This window comes from Leopardus geoffroyi, chromosome C1 (genome assembly GCF_018350155.1).
Source record: "Leopardus geoffroyi isolate Oge1 chromosome C1, O.geoffroyi_Oge1_pat1.0, whole genome shotgun sequence".
Classification (NCBI taxonomy): Eukaryota; Metazoa; Chordata; class Mammalia; order Carnivora; family Felidae; genus Leopardus; species Leopardus geoffroyi.
Genome location: NC_059328.1, coordinates 186,465,406 through 186,491,442, shown reverse-complemented (window position 1 = coordinate 186,491,442; position 26,037 = coordinate 186,465,406). Strand labels below are relative to the sequence as shown.

General features: G+C 41.2%; 1 protein-coding gene and 1 non-coding gene across 11 annotated transcripts in view; both read right to left on the bottom strand.

Moving 5' to 3' along the window:
* The window catches only part of SPATS2L (spermatogenesis associated serine rich 2 like), a 167,482-nt gene extending 155,394 nt beyond the window's left edge, over window positions 1-12,088 (bottom strand). For 2 of the 10 annotated variants that reach the window (XM_045480657.1, XM_045480665.1), the window contains exon 1: window positions 10,449-11,239. In XM_045480657.1, the coding sequence (XP_045336613.1) occupies window positions 10,449-10,490 (42 nt within the window). In that variant the 5' untranslated portion in view covers window positions 10,491-11,239. Of the gene's footprint in view, window positions 1-10,448; window positions 11,240-11,494; window positions 11,874-12,033 lie in introns of those variants that run through there. The other 8 variants (XM_045480662.1, XM_045480671.1, XM_045480667.1 and 5 more) reach the window with 8 other exon arrangements.
* An 11,962-nt stretch (window positions 12,089-24,050) lies between these two features.
* Window positions 24,051-24,156, bottom strand: LOC123600160. Its single transcript, XR_006713535.1, has one exon. It is a non-coding gene; the product is annotated as a U6 spliceosomal RNA (small nuclear RNA).
* Window positions 24,157-26,037: the final 1,881 nt, after the last annotated feature.

Here is a 26,037-nt window from a genome sequence, read left to right as displayed (position 1 = left end):
TAGCCAGCATAACATCTACTGTTCCCTTAAAAATTACAGGACTGCCCACATTCCTATAATAACATTCATCGATCAGAAGTGGCAGTATGTCAGATCAGAGTATTTCACTGCTGTTTACGGCTCTTCAATAAATGCGTTTTCTCAGCTATGTATTAGAAATCACTACAACCAGCCCACACTGAGAACAATATTGCCTCCGATCAAAACCACTCTTTCCTTAGTATACTAAAGCTTTTCCTCCCTTCTTGTAAGCAACAAAGACTACAACAAAAGAACTTTCCAAACATCCACAGTTAAGGAAAGAATGGCTCCAACAAAATGAGTGTGAAATCTGTCCCCAGTGTCTAATTTGTATATGAATCTTCCTTTTCAGGGTATTTTAGTGACTTCCTTTATTTGTAATATATCAGCAAAGAATAGAAATAAAAGTTTATTTTGATGGCAGTGCACCTGGCTATTCAGAGATTCAAAAACTTGCTTTGTTTATTCTTACGCTATCCTGGCAGACGATGTAAACAAGCCTTTTTTCCATGCCTTCATGCTGTACTCATAATCCCAGATGAATATTTTCACAAATGCAAACCATTAGGTAGGACTGGCCTTAAGCAAACCATGAAGGCAACTTCCTTATGGTCCTTTGTCACCCTTGCATGAGTGAAATCTGGGCCCCTTGACCCAGATTGCTTCTTCTCTTCCTTATCAGTTTTGGGTAAGGATCTATAAAATGCTTCAACCTAAAGAACACACATCTAACAAGTTTATGTTACCACTTCCCTAGCGTTTGCATTTTAGGCCCTGCTGCTGGGCACTTTATATCTTGTTTTATTTAGTCATAACAAAACAAGCGGGTATTATTAATTTCACTTCATATATAAGAAAATGGAGATTCAGGAAGATTAAATAATTTAAATAATATAGACAGTCAATTACATAAGTCAAAACCAAGTCTTTCAAGTGACAAATTTGTCCTCTTTTTTTCCGATAAACCATATTGATCTTAGGAAAGGGAGTAGAGTTTGTATAATGTAGGCTTTCACGTATTAGAGAGCAGGAAAAGAGAAGCTGTTGATATCTGAACTGCCCTTTCCAGTAGTACAGAGTCTGAAATCACACCACGAAGGCTACCTTTCTCATCTACACACGAGACCAGCCTTCCCACAGGAGACAAAGAAGTGGACGTATCATAATTTAGGAAAAACAGCCTTATTTTTGCTTTCCTCTTCTCTTCCCAAGTTGCACATATGGTACAAATGGGACCCAGAGGCCAGTGGGGCAGCTCATTAATAAGCAGTGCTCAGTGTCATGGGTCTGGAACCAGGTAACAGCCAGTATCCAGGCAAGCTATTCAAACATCTATCAAACTGAGTTTCCTGCCCATTGCTGGCAGGTGTCGGTATTGAAGAAGCCTGGAAGGGAGCAGCAGGGGACTTACCTTTAAGGCTTGTAGCTCAGCTGCAAGACTACTGTCCTAAGAAAGCATGGAAGTACATGATGGGACCCTTACCTAAGGCAACTTGGGATTCCTACATGAAAACGAAAAGCAGGGACTTGGGAATGAAGGAGACAAAGTGAAATCTGGGGCACAAAGTGAAAATGTGGTACCCAAGAATGAGGCTGAGCTCTGGCTTCCTAGGCAAACTGCAGGGCCGATCCCATGGAGAGTCCCTAAGGTACATACGCAAGGGAGTGGCAACCCTCCTGCAAAGAGCCTACACTGGTCCCACACCCTGCAGATGGGGGAACAATAACCACATTGACTTGGTCGCCATTTTTCTCAGGCCCTTTTCTGTACATATATGACTTTCAAACTTTTCTTTTTAGCACATGAAACTTTCTCCGTTTGTAGACTAATGCCTAATAAGTAGACACAAATAAAAACAACTGCTCAAAGGGATTCTCCCCTGAAATGAAGGGCTTAACAGAACAATCTGCAAAAGACCAGGAGAGAAGGCACTGAGTCACTCTGCCTATCAGACTTCGCTGGAATCCGATCCTGCTGAACCTTTATCATGATAGTTATAGTTTCTTCCCCTCACCTCCAGGTATCTCCCTCTTGCTCCAACTCGATAAGCTCTGGTTTCTATCACTGGTTGGCTTTTCCACTGTGAAAACATAAAGCTTTGTGTATCTCCTAAGACACCATATATTATCTTCTGGGTCTTTCTGACCGCCCTCATGCCCTTAGCCTTTTGGGCCAACTGATCCACAGACTGCTGCTCTTAGTATCTTAAGTGCTTTACCAACAGTTGTTTGGCACATCACTTTGTTTGATGCACAATGACTCTATAGCACACATATTGTGTTAAGGCTCAAGACCTACTGGTTCATTAGTTTGTTCAGAATTCCAGAGCTAGACAGTGGGGAAGCTGGGCCTTGGCCCACCAGAAGGGATCAATGGCAGGATGGGGCATCTCAGAGACCTGGGCAAGGCTCCCGGTGCTCCACCTGGTGCCACACAAGTTGAAGGCTTCTCAGGAATGTGACTCGACCTGCCCTTCCCCGGCTCCTACAGTTTATCTCAAATCTTCCCTCTACTACACAAGTATCCCTGCTTCTCACTCCTGACAGCGACTGGGTAGGCTAGGGAGACAGATGTGCTTTAATCATGATTTCAGCACTGTGCACATTGTATGCATGACTCCTGGCTGTAGCTTTCACAATCTGTTTCTTTGATTCCGAATCTTATCTAAAGCACTTTGTATCTCTGGATTTAAGAAACTGAGCAATTGCTGCTTCTCTATATCTGTAGGGTTGACTTAATCATTCAACAAGCTCATGGGCTTGGCTCATACAGGATGCATCTCCTGGGAATGAGGAGATGTTCTGTAACAATGCTGTCCAACAGAACTATAATAAGAGCCACACAGGCAATTTAAACGTTTCTAGTAGCCATGTTAAAAAAAAAAGGTAAAGATAAATATGTGAAGTTAATTTTAATAATATATTTTATTTAAACTACTATATCCAAAATATTACTGTTTCATTAAGTAACCAATATTTAAATCTTTTAATGAGATACTTCACATCTTTTTCTCATATACAGTCTTTGAACTGTGGTGTATTTTACTCTCACAAAACATCTCACATTATTTCAAGTGCTCCACAGCCACATGCAGCTAGTGGCTACAGTACTGGCTAGCATAGTTCTATAATCTCTTCTCTGTTCCCATCTTTCCTCTCATTTCTTTCCCGTAACAACTCGTTTCCTCTAGTAAGGATGCCATGGGCAGGGGCAGGAACCAGGATCGTTAGAGAAGACTTTGATACACACACGAAGGGAGAGCCCAGATCACAAAGGAGCTTTTGTGCCATGCTAGGAAGCTTAGATTTTATCCTGGAGACTGCTTCTCTGACTCTGCTGAAGGATTTTAAGCAGCAGAGAGTCGTGACCAAATCTGCCTTTTAGAAAGGCAGCAGTGTGGGGAATGGATTGGAGGCAGGCCAAGCAGAAGGCAGAGGCCAGTTATGAGGCCACCGCAGTAATCCTCAAGGGAAGTGATGAGGGCCTAGACCAAAGCAGTAATGGTGGTGGTGGTCTTGACAGGTCAGGGCAGATTCCAATGAGATGAGAGATATGGCTTCTACAGGCCTTGGTGATCAATGAAATGCAGGGGTTGAGGAAGAGGGAGGAATCTAGAACGACTCCCAGATTTAAAAACTGGTGAAGTGGGTTTCATTGACTGAGAGAGAAAATACATTAGGAATATGCTGTAAATGGAAAGCAGGAGAGAGGAATGCCTCAGAAAACAAGTGGACAAAGTTTCAAAGAGCAGAGAGTAATCACAAAGGCACACAGGTCAAAAATCAGAAGAGAATCCTAGACAAAGGATCTGCCAGTTTGAAGGTCAGAGGTGGTCATCATGAGAGGACAGGACTGTGGGGGTTTGGAGAGAAAGGGGAAAAAAGGATGTGCAGTTACTGTGTAAGAACAGGTCCTTCTGACAACAGCAATGGGATGGACAACAACCAGACCAAGAGGGAAGGGGCCAAGGGGATTTTGCTCGTCTTGTCTTCTGTTTTTATAAAAGATGAGAAGACTTGCGCGTGTTAATGCGCTGAAAGAAAAGGTTGGTTGAGACCCTGAAGAAAAGAGAGATAATGGAACAAGGTCCCTGAGGAAGCAAGAAGGGATGTTGTCCAGAGAGATTAGTCTCCGACTAAAGATAATAAAGGGAAGGAAAGGTGTGACGAGGAAGAACCTGCCATTTATAAGGAAGATATAACATTACCATTGCAAAACTATTTTTCTTTATTTAGAAATAGAAATGAAATACAATTTTAAAAATATATATTTATTTTTGAGAGAGACAGGTGTGAGTGGGAGAGGGGCAGAGAGACAGAGGGAGACACAGAATCCGAAGCAGGTTCCAGGATCTGACCTGTCAGCATAGAGCCCGATGCGGGACTCGAAGTCAAGAGCCAAGAGATCATGACCTGAGCTGAAGTCTGACATTTAACCAACTGAGCCACCCATGCACCCCAAATTACACAGGAAGGCTTTTTAAAAATAGTCCTACATATCATGTAGAAAATCAGATAAATACTGAGCATAGAAGTCACTAGTTTCCTGGAGCCCCAGATTTGTGGTCTTGGTATACTACCAAGCCTTTTGCATACCTTTGGGCTGTAACTAAATCACCTCAGGTTACTCAGGAGAGCCAGAGCGGTTGTTTATAGTTTGTGGCCTCTCTGGTTGGTCAGTGTCTGTGCTGAACTGATAGGTAAACATTTCAGTATCACCACGCATTACCTAGCAGTGTAAGAAAAAAAGCAGTGTAAGAAAGAGCGGTGTAAGAAAGCCCGGACTTGTGGGGGTGAGACACCAAACAGACTCTCCAGCAACTTATCAACGATGCAGATTCAATCAAATTATGTAACTTTCCTGACTTCGGTGTCTCCCTCTTTTAAAAGGTACATAATCTATACCTTGCAAGATAACCCTGAGGTTTAAATGAGATAATCAATAAGTGATACCTATCATGATGGTGATAATTGTATTCACTTTGTTCTGAATTTCTAGCATTGGGTTCTGCTGCTGCTGAATCTGTGCTTTGCAACAATCAACATCTTGATCCCTAAGGAGAATTAAACCGCCAATCCTACTGTTAGGAAGGGTCCTTAAAAATCCTAATGGCCGTCTGGGGACGCCTGGGTGGGTCAATCAGTTGGGCGTCCAACTCTTGATTTTGGCTCAGGTCATGATCTCCCGGTTCGTGGGATCGAGCCCTGCACCAGGCTCTATGCTGACAGTATGGAGTCTGCTTGAGATTTTCTCTCCCTCTCTCTCTGTCCCTCCCCAGCTTGCTTGTGCACGTGTTCTCTCTCTCTCTCTCTCTCTCTCTCTCTCTCAAAATAAATAAACTTAAAAAAAATCCTAATGGCCATCTGATGTTTGTGTCCTTTCTACATCACAATACATATTCAGTCTCAGCCCTCAAATGCAGGGGTGACATCTGCTCTACACATAACTCACTACTCAACCTTTCTAGGCTTCAATATTGCTCTTCAGTAAGGCAGGGGTAATAAAAGTATGTACTTCAGAGCACTGTTTTCAGGAAAAAAGGAGATAAGGCATGTATTTAAATGAGACACTATGTATTATAGCATGTGCTTGAATACATTTAGTCATGTGGGGCTTAGCCACCTCATGAAATAGCACAATCTCATAATAGGGCCACCTTTCTTACACTGACCCCAAATTTGTCTTCCCTGAAATGTAAACCCATTGGTCCAAGTTTTACAGCTCATGGGAATACTTCTACAGAATCAGAACTAGGGTTCTGTATAACAGTATGTTTACTCATTCATTGAGCTCTGCTGGATGCACTGGGCAGTGTCTCACAGATGGCTGGCTACTTGAGATCACAATCAGGGCAGACCTCTCCCTATGTAGAGCACTATCAAAGTTTCAACCTTCAGCTGTGTCTCCATAATGCAGGAGACCTTTTTGAGCATTCTGAGCAAGTTGGATGCTACCCAGGAATGCACTGGTTATACTGCTTACAAGATTTATTTTGTGCTTTATGTCATGGTCAGTTCAGCACTTGGCACCAAAAGTAATTATTGCAGGGATCTGTAGATGCTTTAAGTTTCATTATTGAACGCTGCAGCCCACCAATGCCCAGGAGAGCTCAGGTGGGATTTCAGCTTAGGAGCAGTGGCAGGGTAAAAGAATACTGATACTGGACTCAGAACTCAGAATAGGCCTGCCCTTCCCTACCCCCACACCCAGCCACCATTCCCTTACCCCTGTACTCCCAATGATAGCTACTGAACTCTTGCAATAAACAACTCAAGATCCCCACCATATCCCAGGAAAGGAAATTTTCCCTCTGAGCTCTGTTAGGCCTTTGTTTCTGGGATACATTTGTCATTTCTCCTGTTAGACTATAAACTCCTTCCTGGCAAAAAACAGTGTCTTGTACAAGGTGAGTCTTATTGGAACTTTGAAGAATTTAATTTTGTCCTGAACACAGTATGATGGGTGCCAACTCTTCCCTACCTTACCTTTCATCCCTGCTTGAATCCCCAGATGATTTTTTTTTTTAATTTACAAGGAAGTTTTAAAATGAAAAAGGTTGGACAGTCCTGTGATACAGTCTGGGATTTTATGGCCAATTAGCTGAACTTTTATTTAACTGAGAACTCTAGCCTAATTGTTTTATGTATAAAATACTGGCATAAAGCCTGAATACTTTTATTTTTTGCTCACTACTGGGACCCATCACTCCACCTTAAAATAACGACAGCCTCCTTAATTCCAACTCACAACTGCCAGCCTCCATCATTATCTCAAGACTGGAAAATGCCGAGGCCTCAGAATCTCACAGCTGATGAATGGAGAGGCTGATTAGAACCACAGAAGAAAAATGGGAAAAACTCCTTGACAGATGCCTCCTTCAAATGCCTCTCCCTTTTATCCAATGTCAACATTAATTTCTATGTTAACAAATATTTATTGAGGTCATGACTAGGTGTCAAGCTGCAAGCTAGGCTCTGGGGACACAATGGTGAGTAGTACACAGGCAATATCAAAGCCCATTATTTAGAAAAAATTCACCCTTATGGCTTATTGACTCCACTGGTATACTTATCAAGAGCTTCCTATGCCAAGGCCCATAGACGGTTAAAGGATAGCATGCAAGTTAGAACAGTGCCCTCAAGGAACTTTCAGTCTAGTTGGAAAAGCAAGAATTAAGCATACAAGAGTACCGGAGAGTACCTGATGGTCTAAAGGGATGGTGCGGACAAAAGGGCAGAAGAAGAAGAAACCAGTGAGTAACATGATCAGGCTGACTTTAACTGGGAGATTGTTGTTAGGTTAGAGGAAAAAGGAAAAAAAAATGTTCTAAAAAGCAGAGCATGAACAAAAGGGTACAAAGTCATCTTAGAAGGGCAGTGAGATCCGATTACCAGGAATAGAAGGTTCATGTTGGAAAGGACTAGAAAATAAACTTGGTAAACCAAATTTGGGCAAAACTGTAAAGTACATTCAAACCAGGTTGAGAGGTGGAACTAAAGGCAAGGGCATGGAAAGTATATGAACTAGTGGAAAGAGTACTGGCTTTAGAATCAGATAAACCTGAGGTCAACACAGCCTTCCAGCGAGACAATCCTTGGAGAGGAGTTCTAAGGAGAAGAGTTTAGGAAGGCTGATGTGGTGGGAGCACACAGAGTGGGGAGAACTCAGTTAGTGAGAGACCAAGGTACAGCTCACTCTAATCATCCTAGAACAGAGATGGCCATGGACCTGGGCTATCCAGGAGAGTGAGGAATGCAGAGGAGATATGGGGACCGGTTCAGAGACACTATTAAAAAGGAAAAGTTAACAGAACTTGATGCACAGTATGAAAGATGGAGGAGCCAGAGGATGGTCCCTGGGTCTCAAGTCCAGGTGACAAAGAGAATGCCGAGTATCAAGGAACATCTTCTCATTGTGAAAGGAATAGGTTTAGCAAAGAATACAAAAACTTTGTATCAGGCATGCAGCCTTTAGTCTGACAGCAGGACATCCGCCATGAAAAGTCTATTAAACAGGTGCATAAATGGGAACAGAGTTTGTGTTTATACTAGAGAAAAATTTGCATGCATAAATGGGAACAGAGTTTGTGTCTATACTAGAGACAAAAATTTGCATGCTATACAAATAGGTAACACCATCATATTTAAGAAAAACATTTCTGAAGTTTTTATTTATTTAAGTAATCTCTAAACCCAACGTGGGGCTCAAACTCACAACCCTGAGATCAAAAGTCACATGCTCCTCTGACTGAACCAGCCAGGCACCCCATGTTTAAGAATTTTTTATTAGAAAATAAAAATACTAGCTGTTAAACAAAAATAATGGAAACGACATAAATAGTAGAGAGAAACACATCTTCACAGACTATTATTCTTAGCTATGGTACTTAGGGGATCCTATCCATTACAACACTGAACGAATAAACTGGAGAAATACGGCATATGGCCTATTTACATAACAAGCATCACAACTCCAAATTAGCCATTTTGATGTGTCAAGGAAATAACACCTTCATAGCAGACTACTTCAAAAAAAGGAAAGAAAAAAGAAAGGTTTGTTTTTCCTCTATAATTATGTGTACTTGGTCTTTAACTGTTTGTGTCATGAAAATCATATTTTAATTGTGTGATTACACTCTAACGCATAACAGTGATGGAATGAATTGATTAGCTGAATTATGCACAATCATTCAAAAATCAATAAACAGCCTCCATCACTTAAGTCTTTCCATATTATGTATCTTCCCTCATGTCCTGTGCCACGCTTATAAAAGTGGCTATTCTGCGCACAAAAATTGTAACAGACATATGATATAATTATCACAGTCAGGAAAGGGTCTACAGAACAGGACAGGGCAGTGAGCAGGCAATATCTTTCTATTGCATACAAAACCCACTCCACTTTTATCATGTGGCCAGACAGGTGGCGGCAGCCTGGATCTTACTACCAGCAACCTCAACTTCTTCCATTTTATCAAAACTGTAACCAAAAGTTCTTGTCCTAGCTCACATCATGAGATGCTGATTCAAATTATGTAAAGAAAATAGAATAAAGACCACCAAGGCGCCTTTCACACATATGCCATAAGTGAAAATTCATTGTTAATGACAGGACCATTCTATGATCACAGACTGAGAAACTGATAAACCTTAGAACCAAAAATGAGACATCTCTAAAGCTTAACTTCTTACGGTATTTCTATCTGCACAGCAAAATTGATCTAGGAGATGCTTCCGACTGGCAGCACTTCAAAGACTGCAATGGTGTGGCCTAAGCATTTTCTTTCCCTGATCATCATGAGGTGGTAGAACAGCTTCACAAGCCCATAGATACCCATCCCCACAATGGCCACTTGAAAACCAGTGGGAACACAGAAGCAAATCAATTTAAGACTTTCACTAGGGAGCTCCCAAAAACAACGTAAATACAAAAGGAGTCTCAACTGTCTAAATTAGTACGTTAAACTAATTGATCCCTAGGAAATAATTTAATATTTTCAGAGGCAGGGATTAAAGAAAGGAAAAAGGAGTATATTACTCCTTTCCCAGATGTTGAGTTTTTACTATGCTCTTAAACATTCAAGTCATTTGTATTTTTATGCAAATTATCTTTGGGGCTAGTCGTGTGTGTGTGTGTGTGTGTGTGTGTGTGTGTGTGTGTAAAGCCACACAGATACAGAATTTGATATATTTTACATTCTATTCCTCCATAAAATAGGTTTTAACAAAGCTTGAGTTTAATCCAAAACACTAATTAGAGATGCAGCAATGTTTGCTTTGTTTAAATAGAAAATCATTCCCAAAGTTGATTTTGCCCAAGTTAAAGATCCAATAAATATTAACATACACAGATATTATTTAACAGTACAGTTACTTGTTAAAACTGCCCCCATGCATGCAACACACTGCTTTCTGGTTTAATGATACAGTTTTATAAAGCCAATGAAATACTTTATCCAGAAGGCAACCTTAGTCTTTATTTTCAGAGAATCTTTCACAATAATTGGATTTGCTACTTGAATATTTTCTTTTTCAGAATGAAGCAATTTCTGACTTCCTGTCCTCTTTTTTCCCTGACATATTGCACATCTGCTTAATCTCCAGAAAATAAAATCAATCAGAACGGCAATGAATTGTTCCTCTAAGACCAACTAAAACCATGTCATAAAGGTCACACGACCATACTCTTTCAAATACTGGAATAAGCCTTTTCCTCTGCATAGGTTCTAAAATGTGAGTCTTTTTTTTTTTTTTTTTTACTTTTGAGAGGACTAGTAAAGTTAACATAACATTTAATTTTTTTAAATAAGTGAAAAATATTACATACAACATTTCACGTAAAGAAAGAGGCTGTGTCTGAAGTTCAAGGTTTTTCACTAGTTCTCAAGCTACAGATTCTGTAATACACTGAAAAGAAAATGCTGTACCGAAAGAATCTTTACAGCGTCAGGTCTCCAAAACCTTGACATCCGCTGAAACCAGGACTGATGGGAACTGAAAGCTCACGAAGTTCACAAACACACACACCCCAACCCCCCAAGAACGGGAAGCCTCCACTTGCGAAGATGTGAAGCCTCGGTAGCATCTCGGTCCAGGTGAAGTCTCAGCCCTTCACCTCCTACGTCTGCAGTAAGTATTAACAACCCAACACGGTGCGAGCGAGCAGGGCCGATCTTCTGAGACACGCAAAGTCTAGCGTGCTGATGGCGCGAAGAACGCTCTCCGCGTTTCTGAAACAACTGACGCCTTGGGCTTCAGTCCGCCGCCGCCGCCGGATCCGAGCCCCGGCCGCCGCCTGAGGACTCCGGGTCCACAAGCCCGGACACGGCGGCGCGACCGCTCTGTCCCGCGGCCGGGTCGCCCGGCGTCTGCCCGCGTCACCCCGCCTGCCATCGCGGCGACTTCGCGGCCACCGCATCCCGCTCCCGCCGGGCGCCGGGACGCGGTCGAGGGTGGGCCGGTCCCGGCTGAGGCGGGCAGCTCCGCGGCTCCGAGCGAGGGAGGAGGGCGGCGGGTGGCCGTGGGTCTCACTCCGCCCCGTGAGTGGAAGGGGGCGCTCGCGCCGGGGAGGGCCGGCGAGGGACCGCGGCCGATTCAGATCCGGGGCGGGCGGGTCCACGTCGGAGCGCGGCGGCCACACGCTTGCCCTGGGCGCGCAAATGTGCGCCGGACCCGGCACCTCCTCCCGCCCGCCGGCTCGTTCGCTCGCGCCGGCCTGAGAAAGGAAGGACGGCGACCTCCGCGTCCGGTCTGTGCCGCCAGCCCGCGTCGGCGCCGAGCGGGGGCCACACCCAGCGCCCCGAGAGGCGGCGGGGGCTGGGCGGCCCAGGCTGCGGAACGCTCGGCCCGGGCCGAGCCTCCGTCCCGGCCGCCCAGGCCCCACCGCGTCCGCCTGAGCCCCGCATCCCGGTCCGGGCCCGGCGCGCGGGGAGGGGGGGTCCCGGGCGGCGGCGGCCGCGAGTCCCGGGCTTACCTCTGTGCCGAGCGTTGGTCGCTCTGTCCCGGGCCGGGAGACGGCGGCCGGGGGCGCGGTCGCCGGGGGAGGCGCAGCGGCAGTAGCGGCCCCTGCGGCGCGGAGGGCGGGCCGAGCGGGAGCCGCTGCCTGGGCCGCGCGCCGTCCGGAGCTCGCCCCGCGCTGCCGGCGCTCGCGGCGGAGGGCGCAGCCAGCTCGGCCCCCGGACTGGATTCCTTCACTGACACAACTCCGGATCGGCCCGCTCCACGCAGGGACACTCCCGCCCCTCGCAGGCTGCTCCCGCCCGCCGGCCGACCGGCCAGCCCGCCCCTCAGTGTCACTCACCCAGGCGCACACACCCCGAGCCGGCGCCCCTCGCTCCCGCTCGCACACACAGCGCGCTGCTCACGCCTCTCTCGGGTTTTGTATCCGCTCACACGCACGTTCTGACACAGATGCCTTCCCTCCACACGCCCTCCCTAGCTCCTTTTCCCACCCCACTTTCTAGAAGAATCCCCGTACAGCTTCCGCACTTTGCTTGCTTGCCCCACACCTACCTCCTCGCCTCTCCCCAATACTCCACCTCACTTAAACTGCCCCTGCTATTCAAAGATTTTGTCACAACCCGCACGTGTTGCAGGAGAGTCGTCCTCCCACACGAGGGAAAATGAACTTTGCTCGCCCCAGCACTATCTACAAATGCAGGATGCTTCTCCTTTTAGAAGGTAGTAATGCTTTCTGGTGCTGGGCCAAGCTCAAAATGTAAACAAAGATAGCAGATTTCGAAATGACCTGAAGAACTAACTAGGCGCTCAAAAAGTACCTGGGCTCTGGTCTGTCCTTAGAAACCCTGCTAACCCGGAGTGTTCCCGCCCCTTCCTTTCCTTCTTGTTCACAATCGGCTCCTGGAGGATGGGTTACTCTAACGTGTGTAATAACCAAGTTCCAGATAGACACCTGGGCATCCGTCCACGGATTTGTACCTGGGAGTACAGTAGTCGGGAGAGTAAAGGCAGTTTCTCAATCATTATTCATGATGGAAGCACTTTAGATAACACACCTCTTCCAGAGGCAGTAGAGTGAAATGCAGGCAGCGCTCCAATTTAGTTTATTTTTTTAAAATGGTGACTTCTTAGCCTCCCGTATTCTCAATACTAGTAACTGTTTCTCAACGGTTCTTTGGATGTCAAAGCCCCTTAACAAATTTCAGACCAGGGGTAGTTATGTATCTCACACTCTGAACTCCTAAGGGGTCCCTGAGTGTATAGCAGAATGGTACATAATCCGCTCTTTAGGAATTCATAATTTGATATAAAATCTAACACCTTTCCGGTAAAGTTCAAGTCTGCTAACATTATGTGCCTCTGTTGACAAAGCCCAGCCATAATAAATAGAGGAGTTAAAAGTACAGGAACTCATTTTCTTATGCGACTTGTGGTGGCAATACTTGTTACACTGGATTTATGTATTGATCACATAATTTATTTAAATATTTGCAAATGCTTTATAAGTATTAATTCATTTAATCTTCAAACAATCCTATCAGGTAGGTACTATTTTTGTCCATTTTGTTTTGTTTTGTTTGTTTGTTTAGATAAAGAAACAAGCATGGAGAAGTTAAATAACTTGCCTAAGTTATCTGGTAGCAAATGGTGGAGTGAGGATTTGAACTTGTACCGTCTGGCCCCACCTATGCTGCAAATAGGAAAACTTGCTTCTAGAATCCATATTACATATGGGGGGCCTGCATAGCTCCAGCTGTTAAGCATCCAGCTTTGGCTCAGGTAATGATCTCGTGCTTGTGAGACTGAGCCCCTCATGGGGCTCTGCGCTGACAGTGCAGAGCCTGCTTGGAGTTCTCTCTCTCTGCCCCTCCCCAACTTGCACTTTCTCTCTCTCTCAAAATAAATAAGTAAATGTAAAAAAATAAAAGCCATATCACATATAAATATGAAGGATAAACATCCCATTGCTTATTAAATTTAGGTATAAAGGTAACTTGTAGCAATTAGACTTAAATTTGATGTACCTTTTAGGTTCTGTGGCAAAATAATGTATTTAATGGAGGGGGTTATCTCCATAATTAGAATTCCAAAATGAATAATAAATTAATGTTTTCCTGGGAAGGCTTGGGAAATAACATTGAACTCAGACTTCATTCCTTTCCTCTACTATTTCATACTCTTCCCAGGATGCCAAATCTGAATTGTTTAGTAAAATCTGAAAGAAAAATGCTTTAAAGAACTGAATATGACCAGCGAGAAAAAAGAGTTTTCAGAAGCCCATACTTGGCCTTTTGCATTTGAGGGCTATTTCCCAGCAAGTAGATAGTAGCTACAACAATAACTGGCATGTGTATTGAGAGCAAAATGTTAAAGCACTGAGTTGATGAAAAAAAAACAAATGGAGAATAGGAGTGTAGTAGTGGCCCCTGTACCACAAACTAGACTAAAATTAATCTTCTCCTGGAAATGGCCTAGCCCATGGAAAGACAATTATAAAGTAACTAGAGAAAATAATTATTGACTCTGGAAAAAATGAAAACTTCTGTTTCTGGGAGAGAGGGTTTAAAATGCTTATTGAGAAGTGTGTAAAAACTTTTTGCACATCAGGGGCGCCTGGGTGGCGCAGTCGGTTAAGCGTCCGACTTCAGCCAGGTCACCATCTCGCGGTCTGTGAGTTCGAGCCCCGCGTCGGGCTCTGGGCTGATGGCTCGGAGCCTGGAGCCTGTTTCCGATTCTGTGTCTCCCTCTCTCTCTGTCCCTCCCCCGTTCATGCTCTGTCTCTCTCTGTCCCAAAAATAAACGTTGAAAAAAAAAATTTTTTTAAAAATAAAAATAAAAAAACAACTTTTTGCACATCGAATAACTCACAAAGCAATATTTTGATGAGTTAAGCATAAATGATTAAAAAAAAACATACGAATTACATTTCTATAACTGCATAGAGATATAAAAATTGAAAAATAGAATATGGAAAAATATGAATCAGTGTTTGTACCAGATACTGAAAATTTATTTGAAAAATTATATTATTTGAAATTTTTATCTGGGGCTTATCTAATGCTAGTATGATGCTGTTGTTCAAAATGATTCTCCATAATTATAATCCATGAATCTCATTTTACCATTTTCTAAACTAAATAAAAAGTGAACGTCTTTTCTTATGCCAACAAACAAGAATCATAAGAGTAAATGTTCTCTGAGAGATGGACAAAGTATGTTATATATTCTAATATTTCTATAGAGGCATTTTCAATATGCTTTCTTCCATATTGTCACCCACACCCTTTGTCCAATGTGCTTAATTGTAATTGTGGAGCAACACTGATCCATCTCTCAATGAGGCTGACTCTTTCTCTGCAGTATGGATTTCGGCAAAATCCCATATTCCACCCCTTTAGATTGTGCTGAGCTCCTGATTCTCTGGGCATTCAGAGTAGGGTTCACTCTCATGCAAGCAGCTCAGATCCCAGAAGATTGTTTTAGGCCATAATCAGTTGTTGTCTCTGTTAGAATTTTGGCATCTGAATAAGTGGTGGGGACAGAGAGTGATTTTAGTTGCTAGGCTTTAGCGTAAGACTACTAGGCCACCAGGCTCCAGACCACTGTTCAGACCTGCTGGAGAGCCATTATTTAGAAATCCTTGACTTTGACTAGGTGGAGTGACTGGATGGAGTCTGGGTGATTTCCCGCAGGGAGGAGATGAATGTGTTCTTTGTATGTGAGTGTGACATTTATTAGGGCTGTCCACAAATATTCCAGCCCTACTTCCTTTGAAGCTCATGGTAGGATTGCACTTCTCCACCCTACCGAAGGGCAGTGTAGCACTGCAACTTGCTTAGAAGTGATGAGTATCAGTTCTGGGCAGAAGTTAAGAGCTTCATCCATCACCACACTACACTCCCTTTTCTCTTTAGTCCTGCAACCAGCAAGGTGCCTGGTGGTGGCTTCTCCATTGGATTGGAACGTGCAGTCACAATGAGCAATGCCACCCCTGCTCATCCTTACTGGATATGTAGTGCAAGCAAGAAAATAAACCTTGTTAAAGCTACTGAGATTTAGGGGTTGTAATGTTTCTGCAGTATAAACTAGCCTATTCTGATTAAAAATAGAGAGGAAGAAAGAAACAAATCATTGCAACGTACCTGTGGCAGAGATTGGCTAATAATTCCACAAATCTGTTTCTCTTTCACCCTGGGCACACAGCTAATTCACATTTCCTATTCTCCTGTGTGGTTAGGTGAGGCCATGTGACTGAATTCTGACCAACGTTTTATACCCCACTTCCAGGCCCCACCCATGGAAGACCTACTACATGATCTCTGTTTTTAACCTGCCAAGTGAAAACTAAGGAATCTGGGACTCTAGAGCAAGAGTCAGCAAACATTTCCTGTAAAGGGTCATATAGTAAACGTTTTTAGGCTTTTTGGGTCATAAGGTCTTTATTGCAACTACTCAACTCTGTTGTTTTATGGGAAAGCAGTCACAGACTCTCCGTATACAAATGGAAATGGTTGTATTCTCATAAAACTCTGTTTACAAAACCAGGCAGTAGGTCACTGTGTCCTGAGTAGTCATTTACTGACTAGTTACCTAGAGGAGAGTAAGAGTGAAAGGAACTTGAGTCTCTGAGTCACTCTATGGTATCTACTTGCTGACTACCTATGGGGAATTGTTATCTGAGTAAAAAAACCTGTTGAGTTAAGTGTAACTACTATCTTATTCCACTATCTTATTCCATATTTCAGAAAAAAATTCCAGGTGAATTAATAATCTAAACAAAGAAAAATAAAAATGACTTAAAGAAAGCATGGCAGACTCACAATATTGTTTATAATACTAGTTAGAACAATCATGATAAAAACTCTAGAAACTATAACAGAAAAGATTAAACAGATTTGGGTACAAAAACCCCCATTTCTGTGCAGTGAAAGATACTATAAACAACGTTACCTAACGGGAGAAAATATATGCAACATATGTACACAACAGGAAGAGGTTGATATGCAAAACAACAAGTAGCTTCTTGAAATCAATAAGAAAAAGAAGCAGCAAAGTAAGAAAATAGACATGGGATATGAAGAAGGAATTCTCAAAAGAAGGAATATGTGCTAATAAGCATGTGAAAACATACTCAATCTCACCAATAATCAGAGTGTAAGTAAAAACAAGATAGTAAGTTTTACTTATCAGTTTGGCAAAAAAAATTTTCAATATCAAGTGTTTGTGAATTTGTATAAGTAACAACTTGCATACTCAACTGACTGTGAATTGATAAAAATTCTGGAAAGCAAGTTTCAGTATGTATAAATATTAAAAATAGGGGCGCCTGGGTGGCGCAGTCGGTTGAGCGTCCGACTTCAGCCAGGTCACGATCTCGCGGTCCGTGAGTTCGAGCCCCGCGTCGGGCTCTGGGCTGATGGCTCAGAGCCTGGAGCCTGTTTCCGATTCTGTGTCTCCCTCTCTCTCTGCCCCTTCCCCGTTCATGCTCTGTCTCTCTCTGTCCCGGAAGTGGATAAACGTTGAAAAAAAAAAAAAAATTAAAAAAAAAATATTAAAAATACATATGTACTTTGATCAAACATTTCCATCACAAGTAATTTATCCTACAGAAACACTAAGTGTGCAAAAATATATTTATGTGTATGTCTATTATAGTACCACTCATAAGAGCCAAAAAAAACTGGACCACACCTCAACATTTATGAGTAGAGGAATGGTTAAATAAATTTAATACATGTACATTGTAGAATAATAACTGTTAAAAATGAGAGAGACATATATCTGCTGACATATTTTTGAGTGATAAGAGCAAGTCAGAACAATCTGTACAGAATGTCCTGTAAAAAGGGGGCGGGGAGGAAAGGAGGTAGAAATCTATGTATCTTGAGGGATATGCACATTGTTGACACTGATAACCCTTGGAATGAAGGACTTATTCCATTTTTAACTTTATACACTTCTTTTTTCCCTTTGTATATCATTTTTATAATTATAATTTTTTTTAAGTAAAAGGACGTAAGTCACGAAAGACTGAAAGAAAAGCCCATTGTGGACACTGGCCAAGGCCAAGGGGCTGAGGGGTGGCTGGGCAGAGGAACAAAGGCTTGTGGAAGGCTTGCTGAGGCAAATGCACAGGCGTGAGTCACTCCCTCCAAGTTCCAATGGCAGCAGATGGAGCTGTTATGACCTGGAACCAGGGTTCTGCTTGGAAATTTTCCAGAAAAGAGGAAGACTTGGGGTGAGAAAAGAAAAGGTAACCCTGCCGGCCTGAGGGCAAAGCATGCTGGAAACAAACAAAACAAAACAAAACAAAACAAAACAAAACAAAACAAAACAAAAAACAAAACAAGTAATGTCCTTTGGCTGAACTTACTTCGTCTATCCAGGAGCTAACTACTAGGTTATCTTTTCACTGCTTCACATTTGTTCAGGTTAAAAACTTCTCAAAATCTGTTGCTTGAAATGAATATACACCTAGTGGAAGGTGGGTATTGGGGGTTTTAGTTTTGGGTTTTAGAGGTTACATGTCACTGTAAATCCTAGGAAGATAATTTCGGGTTCATTCAACCTTGTGCTAACAGGAAGACAAATGGCACCAGTCTGTGTGTGTGTTATAGGTGAATAGGCTATAGTTCACTCTGGATGCGTGCATTTGTTGGTTCTCTGATGTGTATTAGCATCTTTCATTTACCAAGAGTACTTTTGTCAAAAATCAGATCACATGTGAGATGGAACTTCTTTTTGTATGTTTATTAACCATTTTGTAAGTAGTGCCATATTGATCTGTTACTTACCAGAAAGTTTTATCCATTGGGTATTGCTTGTACTCTAATATTCCCCATATTCTTGTATTATTACTTACCTTATAAACAAAGGCCGATGGGTGGTATCCATACTAGAGAGGGTAAAAGAAACTTGTTGCAGACTCAAAGTCACTATTTAAAGAAACCTCAAGATTCCTCTGAGTCACAGCATACTAATGAGCCAAAGGCAGATTCAGGCAGTTTTCTGATTGGTTGTGTTCTAAGTGCGTTGCCTAGAATGGAGCCTGAGATGTGGGGTATACTTGTCACAGTGCAATGGTCTGTTAGTCAGCTAGGGCCACCATAACAAAATGCCACAGACTGGGTGGGTGGTGTAAGTAACAGGAATCTATTGCCTCACAGCTCTAGAGACTAGAAGTCCAAGATCAAGGTGTCAGCAGGATTGACTCCTTCTGAGGGCTGTGAGGGAAGATGCGTTCCTTGGCTTATAGATGGCTGACTTCTCCCTATGTCTCTTCACATTGTCTTCCCGTCATGTGCTTCTGTCCTTGTGTCCAAATTCCTCTCTTTTGGATTAGAGTCTACACTAATGACCTCATTTTAATAACCCTATCTTCAAGTAAGGTCACATTCTGAGGTAGGATATCTTTTCTTTTCTTTTTATGGGAGGGAATATGATTCAACCGTAACAGATGGCATAATAAATAACAAAGTAAATAGTAAGCCTGGGTTTAGAGCCTGGGTCTCTGATTGGTCACCCAGGACTTTTTATCAGACCCTCTCCACATTCCAGGGTACCTTCCCTGCCCCTTTTCCCCACGTTCCTGTTGCTTTCTCTGCATTGCTCTATTGTAATTAGGTAATTGTGCATTTATCTCCCTGATGAGACCTGCACATTCCCTGTGAGAAGGGACTGTGTCTTTTGTTCCCCGTATCTAGCACAGTGCCTGACTCAGACAAGAATGAATGAATGAATGATTAACAATGACATAATATTCATCTTTTAAGGAACACCAATCCACATAACTATTTAAATGTCTTCTTGGTTTCACAACTAAATGTAAATGAATCTGTACTCACCCCCATGAAATAAAATGATGTGCAAACTTGAAAAGCTTTTGAATTCTTGTTATGTCGGAACACTTTGTGGACAGCAGCTTCTAGATAAGAAGGTGGGATAAGAAAGTCTAAAACGGGATAAGGACCCTTATATCCAGCTGCTTCATAAACAAAGCAAGTTCAGCCAAAGGATACTGCACCCTACTTACATTAATAATGAACTTCAGATTTAAAGTCTAATTTTAAAATTATGGTTAGAGAATGTGGAAATGCTTCTGCAGAGATTATTCTATGGTTAATAAATACAGTTCATGAAGAAGGCCTGTGGGACTTGTGTGTTTTCAAAACCTGGAGAAAACAAGTCAGAAGGGAAACTTAATGTCTTTGAGTGGAAACACAGGATGTTATTGGGTTTTTCTGTATTTGCTGAAGACAGAACAAGAATAGTTTATGCTACAGCATGCAGGGGTTCGGTTGACTACGAAGGAAGAATTTCCCAATAGAATACTAAATATCAGGATGGAATGGATTGGTTTTACACCTTTCTATCATTTAAGTGGGAACTCCTAGACCACACTGAGCCAGGCTCTTTCACTTACCATCCAGGAGAACTTGGAAAAGTTATATCATTTCATTGAGGGTCTATTTTCTTATAAAATGGGCCTAATTTGTACCTCACACTGTTACAGGAGATTGAATCTAAAGCGTGTAGCACAGTTGCTGACACATTATAAGCATTCCAAAAATAGTATTAATAATAAAAATGATAGCAAATATTTATTAGTTGTTTGGTACATACCAGACATCATTCTAAGCACTTTATGAGGCATTTCATTTTGGTTTCATGGTAATCATGTAAGGTAGGTGCTTTTATTTCTGTTTCATAGGTGAGAAAACTGAAGCACAGAGAGATGAAGTAATTTGACCCAAATCATAGAGCTAGTAAGTGACGAAACTCTAATACGAACCCAGGAAGTCTGTCTCCAGAGCCTGTGCTTCTAGTCATTATATGTGGAAACTCTAATGTTTATAAACATGTTTATAAACATTGGACTTTTAAAGTAAGAAATTGACACACTGTTAAAAAATTCATAGTCTAGTGGTCCCTAGCTTTCCATCATCCTTCTATTATTTTCCCTTCCATGTTTTGGATGGTTTTATTTACTAAAATACTATAATGATAAGCAATAATTCATTTTTTATTGTTATTCATCAAAGATACATGTCACAAAGCTCCTGATCATTGTGAGGCAACAGAATTATCTGAGTTGATAGTTCTTGTCAAAGGCAAAGCAACTTGACAATTTTGGTTGGCTTATGAAGCTTTTTCATTGCACAGTTTATACAAGGCTTTCTGAAATACCTATAATAACAAATTGACTCTCTTCCTTCAAATATTAAGTTTAAAGAAGCTAATATTCTGTGATAAGGCATCTCTGATGCTGATACATGAATTCCCTCTACTGAAACACCATTTTAAGTATCTAAGTTTTCCCCCCCACAAATGATTTCTGCGTATGGTTATATGTGTTCTGCAGACGGACAGATATGCTACATTAGCAGTTTTCAAACGGTGTGGTCAGGAGTTTTGGATAAGTCTATTTAGGGTCCAGAATGTATTCCTAAAATATATATTCAATTATCAACTGTTACAAGTGTTTGTTTTAAGGTAGGAGCCAAAATATTGAATTGTTGGATGTAGCTAAGTATTAAAAGATTATCTGCCATTGAAAGCTAAGAGATAGACTGAAGAGATGAGGATCTGGAGTTAGACTGTCCGCTCTGTGTGTGTGTGTGTGTGTGTGTGTGCACGTGCACGCACACATGCATATGCACAAAGGACGATTATGGAGAGAAACAAGCAATGGTGTGCTACTAAACCACTTTTTAGGGGAATAAAAGGCCCTAATTGGTAGCATTTGCCAATTTCCATGTTTTAAATACTCCTATCACAGCCAGTTTCAAGCTATCAACAGTTCAACAACTTTATATATTTATTTGTATTTTTAATATATTTTAAATTTAGCAATTGGCTCTCTCAAGCCAGTATGAGCCTGTTCTCACAAATTTGTTTATCACCATTCTCAGGGGTAGAGCCTGGAGATGCTATTATTGAGAATGGGCGTCTGACAGCTCAGGTGAAGGAGAAAGTGAAGAAAACATAATTTCTAAGATAAAGTCTAAGACTGAAGAATTACAGCCAGAAATTATTCTGAGCCAAGGAGGCCACAATGGGGAGAAATTTTGGAAGGTAGCAATCTGGTTAGCAAACAGAAAATGAAGGCCTTGGATGCAGGGGCATATCCCAGACATGACAACTGATTAGACAAGGAGGAGAAAAAGATGCTGTAGTTCAAGCAGGGCGAGGATCTGCTTACTTCAGAACAGATGTGTTTCTGTCCGACATAATGATTGTCATCACCCTTCTCCACATTTGCCTCTTGTGTAGTATGCTCATCTATCTTCCTGTCCCTGAGGGAACTTCAAGCATCTTTGACAATACTGGAAAGTATTGTTCACCAGGAATTCATAGACAAGAAGTCCAAACCTGGTGTCAACATCATCGAAGCCCAATTAGGACTAATCAAGTAATTTAAACAAGTATATGGACACTTGACAGCAATAGAAACTCTAGAAACAGACAAAATTTGGAGACCCAGATGGGTAAACAGCAGACAGTCAGATTTGTAGAAGTCCATCAGCAGATATTAGGCTCAGAGAGATAGGTTAGGACACTGGTCCAGGGAAAGAGGTGGGTATAATATGAATGGCAAAAGTTCCTAAGCTGAGCAATTATGTCAGAGACCTCTGATTATCTATCCAAAAATCCATTCTTTCCTTCTTACTTAGAACCTTTGTTTTATTTGGTTTGCACAATAAGGTACTAGGTAGTACTTTCTAGAAACTTCTGTAAGAAGAGAACAAAGAGCTATGTGCCTCCTCTATCCCATTACCTCTTTCTTGTGCTTTTTCCTTGAAAGACAGCAATGATGGCTAGTGCTTCAACAGACAATTTGGGCCATGAAGTAACCTTGAAAATAGAAACAGTACTAACGATGTTATTCTAGAAGGAAAGACAGAATCTTGGTCCCTGACCACTGAAGAACCATCATAACATTCCTGGACTATCTACTTCTGGGTGTCTTTTATATTAGAGAAAAATAAACTTTTATCTTGTTTAAGCCACTGTTGTTCACTACTTTAGTACCAAATTAAATTCTTATCTGATATAGCCAGCCAATAAGCCAGGTACCAAGGAAAAGGAAGGAAGCAGAGATGGGGATTTTATTTCAAGAATTCTAGTACAAGGTAGAAAAGAAGGAAGAAGCATAGTTACTAGGACAAGGACATAAGATAAGAGCCAAACTAGCAATACTACTTGAAGCCTACTTCTCTGAAAGAGCTACTTAAACCCAAATTCTAAAGTCACCCACCCAGCATTGCCTTTTGCCAATAAGTCAAAAGCAGGGTAGCAGATGGTCTAGAGAGAGCAGTCAAGTGCCTGGTGGCTGTGAACAGAGAGGGGCCACCTCAGGGAAGGGGGCCAAGTAGGTCATTATTATAAAGAGTGAACTGCATTGGTAGTGAAGATTTCAGAGACATATAGAAGATTTCAAGGCATGCAAAGGTTTCATGAGAAACTGTAGTTCCCATCTAGAAGATCAACTACATTCGGCTTCTCACAGTCTGGTGATCAAACTCTCTAGGCTATCCCTGATCTGACACTACAATCCCCACCCACCAGCATGTCAGACCCAGATGTCAAGATGCCTGAAGATGGGGAGGAGAGGAGAAAGTGGAAATTCAGTTTGCAGGACAGAGATGGAGCTAGATACAAATAAGGGATTTAAATGAAGGGCTTGAGTGCAGGAGAAAGAGAATAATGAAGTGGCGCCTGCCATTAATTCTGATGAAAATTAGGAGAGTATGATTGTGTTTATCTGGAGAAATGAAAGAGAAGAGCAGTAAAAACCAGAAGTTTAGACTCACACGTTATCTTTTCAGTGCTCCGGTGTGCTATAGAATCTTATCTGACAAGGGATGATCCAAACGTCTAAAACTGATTCTTTTCTGCCTCCTTTACGATAACCAAAGCACAATGCAAGAATATTAGTGCACTGGTGTCTGGCTTCCTCTCTACAATGACATCCAAAATGCTGTCACCAAGAGACTTCCTATTTACCAAATTCAATTGACGTTGTTCATTCCTTATCTATGGCCTCCTCTGACACCACCTTCTTTTGGAGAAGGCTCAGCTCCTCTGTGCCATCATTCAGAGTTCTCATCCAAGCTCTCCGATCACCTCCTGTCCATCTCACACTGGGCACATCTTCCCTTTCCTGCCTCTGATGGTTGGTGTCCCCAGTGTTCTGGGCTCAGTCTTTTCACTTTTCAGTTTATAATCTATTTCTAGACTCCTCTCTCATGCAAGGTTTTTGTTAGCTCTCTGTATCCCAACTCCAGTATCTATATTTTCAGCTCATACCTTGTTCCTTGGCTGTAGACTTCTAGATCCTAAATCTATGTTATATGTCCTACAAATAGCTCCAACACCACGAGTTCAAAATGAGAACTCGCCAACAACTTTGAAAGCCTTTGGAGTACAGGGCTAAGTCTCATGCATTTTCTTATAGCTTCAGTACATGGAAGTATTCAGTAAATGTTGTCAAATGACAACATGGCTGGATATTTTCAACAAACACATTTAAATGTCATTAATGTATGTATGTATGTATGTATGTATTTATAAATATAGAATGCTCCACGAATTTGCTTCACATCCTTGTGCAGGGGCCATATTGGTCTTCTTTGTATCTTTCCAACTTTAGTATATATGCTGTGAAGCAAGCAGTAAATATTTATTTATTTAACATTTTACTGAAATGTAATTGACATACAAAAAATTGCACACATTTAAATTGTACACTTTGATGTTTTGCCGTATGTACACTTGTTGAATGTTCACTGCAACCAAGACAGGGAGCATAGTCATAACCCCAGAAATTCCCTCTTTGTGCCCCTTTGTGATCCATCCCTCATGTCCTCCCTGCCTCCCACCCCCCACTGCCAGGCAACCACTGATCCAATTTCTGTCACTATAGCCTAGTTCCCATTTTCTATAATTTTATATAAATGAACTCATATATTATGCACTCTCTTTTGGAGACTGGCTCCTTTTATTCATCATAATTATTTTAATTACTCATATTACTTCATGTATCAATAGTACATTCATTTTTATTGCTGAATGGTATTTTATTATATCCGTATACCACAATTTGTTTATTCATTCATCTATTGATGGACCTTTCTTTGTGTTGTTTCCAGTTTTTAGCAATTACAAATAAAGTTGCTATGAACATTTGTGGAAAAGTCTTTGTGTGGACATATGCTTTCCTCTCGAATAAATGAATAAGAACAGAATGACTAGATTATATGGTAGGTATATATTTAACTTTATAAGAAATTGCCAAACTTTCCCCAAAGTTTTGTACTATTTTGCATTCCCATTAGGGGTCTGTTCTAATTCCTCTACATCCTCAACAACATTTGATGTGGTCAATAGTTTTAATTTTAGCCATTCTAACGGATGCAAAGTGGTGTCTCACTGTGGTTTTAATTTGCATTTTCCTATTGACTAATACTGTTGAACATCTTTTCATGTGCTTACCTACCATTCCTATATCTTCTTTGGTGAAGTGTCTATTAATTTTCTTTGCCCATTCTTAAAATGTGTTATTTTGAGAGCTATTTTTATAGTTGACCCTTGAGCAACGTTGGGGTGAAGGGCAATAACTCCCCCACATAGCTGAAAATCTGCTTAGAACTTTTGACTCCCCCAAAACTTAACTACTAATAGCCTACTGTTAACTGGAAGCCTTACCAATAACATAATCAGTCAATTTAACACATATTTTGTATAAGTATAATATAAGCTAGAGAAAAGAAAATATTATTAAGAAAATCTTAGGGACGGGAAATACATTATAGTATGATATTGTATTTATAAAAAAAAGTCCATATATAAAGTAGACCACGGTAGTTCAAATTCATGTTGTCCAAGGATCAACTGTATATTCTGAATACATTTTTTTTACCAGATATATATGAGTTGCAAATATTATTTCCCAGTCTATGGCTTGTCTGTTCACACTTTTAACTGTCTTTTGAAGACCAGAAGTTTTTAATTTTAGTGAGGTTCAAATTATTCTTTTATAGATTGTGCTTTTGATATAATTTCCAAGAAATCTTTGCCTAACCAAAGGTCACAAATATTTTCTCCTCTATTTTCTTCCAGAAATTGTATAATTTTAGCTTTTAGGTCTATGATCCATTTTGAGTTAATTTTCATATATGATGGAAGGTATGGATTCAAGTTCATTGTGATGCAAGAGGGTATTTAATTTGTTGAAACACATATAAATTTAAACAAATTATAAGAAAGCCTTTTCTTGTGAATCAGTGGACATTTTTACTTTAAAATTCTGTAATCAAGGACAATATGCTAACAGCTCAAACTAACTGTATGCCTAATTTTTAAAAACGTATTCTTTATTGTCTTTTCAGGGTGTCTTATTAACTTTTTTATTTGTATAGTAAAGGAATAAATCAACATTGTTTGTATCTTGTGTTCCATTGACTTATTACCAAGTGTGAGTTCTATAAGTCTGCTTTGATTTAGATAGCTCATGGGCCTTGAAGGTAGGAGAGAAATAATAGGAAACAGGGTCGG